The 2,500-nt window shown below is 49.6% G+C and overlaps 1 protein-coding gene across 1 annotated transcript in view; it reads left to right on the top strand.

Moving 5' to 3' along the window:
* The window catches only part of LOC132453730 (microtubule-associated serine/threonine-protein kinase 1-like), a gene marked incomplete at its 5' end in the record, with an annotated part of 40,411 nt that overhangs the window by 1,673 nt on the left and 36,238 nt on the right, over positions 1-2,500 (top strand). The window contains one exon of the mRNA XM_060046675.1: positions 769-789. Coding sequence (XP_059902658.1) covers positions 769-789 — 21 coding nt within the window. The remainder of the gene's footprint in view (positions 1-768; positions 790-2,500) is intronic.

The raw sequence follows: 2,500 nt of genomic DNA, 5'->3' as shown, positions 1-2,500 counted from the left end.
CTCACAAGATCTTCGACCAATTTTATACATCATGTATTATTCTTATAAGATTAAAAATACAGATTCAATTAGCAGTGCACTTTCATCTTCTCTAGCTTATCTGCTTTTGTGTGCAAGAGTTGTTTCCGGCACATTAATAAATATGACATAGTCAGAGTCGATTAGCATATTTGGCCATGCATGATTCCCAATATGCTATGTTAATTAGGGTGTGTACTATGGAAATCATGTTGTGAAAGTTGATGGGCTACCTTTGGTGGAGCCTTTCATTAGAGGCTGCTTTAAAGTGATTACATGCAGCACTAGCCACTAATTGTAATGGACACACACACATGCACGTATCACGCATGCATGATCGCTCAGTTAGCATATGCGCATGTAAATTGCTAATATATATATATGCTATGCGCACACATACATACACACACGCAACACAATCACACACACACACACACACACACACACACACACACACACACACACACACACACACACACACACACACACACACACACACACACACACACACACACACACACACATTCACACATAACACACACAGGAACACACACACCCTGACACATAACACAAACACATAAAACAAAGCTAAAAATAACCAATTGGTTGCTAAGATATTCTGAACGTGATTTCTCTGCAGCTGACTTTTCCCCTCAAAGATGCAGGGGTAACATGACCTGTCGTTCTGTGTGTCAGCCGGCAGGGCAAATTGAAAGGGGCAGGGAACCAGGAGAAATATCTGGTGAAGAGTCCAGTTCAAATGAGGGGAGCGTGAGAGGATCAGGGAGTGAGAGCAGATGAGGAGGAGGCGAGTGCTCCATTGGAAATGGTGGAACCAGGAGAAAGTGTTACTCTGTGGGAGGACGTCAGGGACCCTTTGTGGTCGCTGGGAAGGCAGTGCTTTCTGGGACGAGATATGCATTTTAGGACTGACACGAGTCAAGGAGAAGCACACTGGCCATGGACGTTTTGGAAAAGAGTTATTTTGAGAAATGGGCTTGGAACAGGTGGAGCGCTGTTCACCCAAATACAATGTCGTGCCCTATTGAACGGTATTATCTGCTGCCCTCTTCTCTTCTCTGCTGCGCTGTCTCTCCTCTCCTCTCTCATCCCCTCCTCGCCTCTCCTTTCCTCCCTTTCTCCCCTCCCATCCCCTCTCTACCCCTCTTCTCCCCTCACAACTCCTCTCCTTTCCTCTCCCATCCCCTCCTCTGCTCTCCTCTCCTCTCCTTTCCTCTCCCATCCCCTCCTCTTCTCTCCCATCCCCTCCTCTCCTTTCCTCCCCCTTCCCCTCCTCTCCTCCCCTTTCCTCTCTTATCCGCCCTTTACCCTCCTCTTCTCTTCTCTTCTCTCCTCTCCTCTCCTCTCCTCCCTTCTCTCACCCTCCCCCTCCTCTTCTCTCCTCTCCTCTCCCCTCCTCTCTTCTCTCACCCTCCCCCTCCTCTTCTCTCCTCTCCTCTCCCCTCCTCTCTTCTCTCACCCTCCCCCTCCTCTCCTCTCCTCTCCTCTCCTCTCCTCTCCTCTCCTCTCCTCTTCTCTCCTCTCTTCTCTCATCCTCGCCCTACCCTCCTCTCCTCTCCTCTCCTCTTCTCTCCTCTCCTCTCCTCTCCTCTTCTCTCCTCTCTTCTCTCATCCTCGCCCTACCCTCCTCTCCTCTCCTCTCCTCTTCTCTCCTCTCTTCTCTCACCCTCCCCCTCCTCTTCTCTCCTCTCCTCTCCCCTCCTCTCTTCTCTCACCCTCCCCCTCCTCTTCTCTCCTCTCCTCTCCCCTCCTCTCTTCTCTCATCCTCCCCTCCTCTCTTCTCTCATCCTCGCCCTACCCTCCTCTCCTCTCCTCTCCTCTTCTCTCCTCTCTTCTCTCATCCTCGCCCTACCCTCCTATCCTCTTCTATCCTCTCCTCTTCTCTCCTCTCCTCTCATCTCCTCTCACCTTCTATTATCCCCTCAATGTGCCTTCCTTTCCCGCTAGCAATCCATGCAAGCATCCGATGTAATAACACTGCTCTAGCTGAGGGAAACCAACTCTGATAGCAACAGAAACAGAATAGTAGAGATTCAGCTCTAATGTCAATAATCAAGCAGAGTGTAATGTAAAATATGATGATAGTTAGCATGCATCTCGCCCAGCAGCGATTGATGTATTTCTTATGTTGTCGCTGGCTGCCAGTAGTGCTGTATTCTCATCCTCTCCTCACCTCGATCTCCTTTCTGCCGTTCCATCTCTGCATTGGTGCTTCATCGGGTCCCTGGGTTCCGCTTGTCTCGTCTACGCATCATTAGGCTCTCAGGAAGCGAGGCAGAGAGATCTCTCGCTGCTGTGATGTCGAGAAGCAGGAAGAAAGGGCTGCATGTGTGTGTATGTGTTTTGGGGGGAGGGGGGATAGGGGGTTTAGGCTGAAACAAAAGGTGGTGGAGAGTGTTTTTTCAATGAGAGAGTGAGGTTTACAGACGGAAAACCCAGAAGATGGAAATATTGTATGTTG

The sequence above is a fragment of the Gadus macrocephalus genome, chromosome 3, assembly GCF_031168955.1.
Source record: "Gadus macrocephalus chromosome 3, ASM3116895v1".
Classification (NCBI taxonomy): domain Eukaryota; kingdom Metazoa; phylum Chordata; class Actinopteri; order Gadiformes; family Gadidae; genus Gadus; species Gadus macrocephalus.
This window is presented reverse-complemented; position numbering and strand designations above follow the sequence as displayed.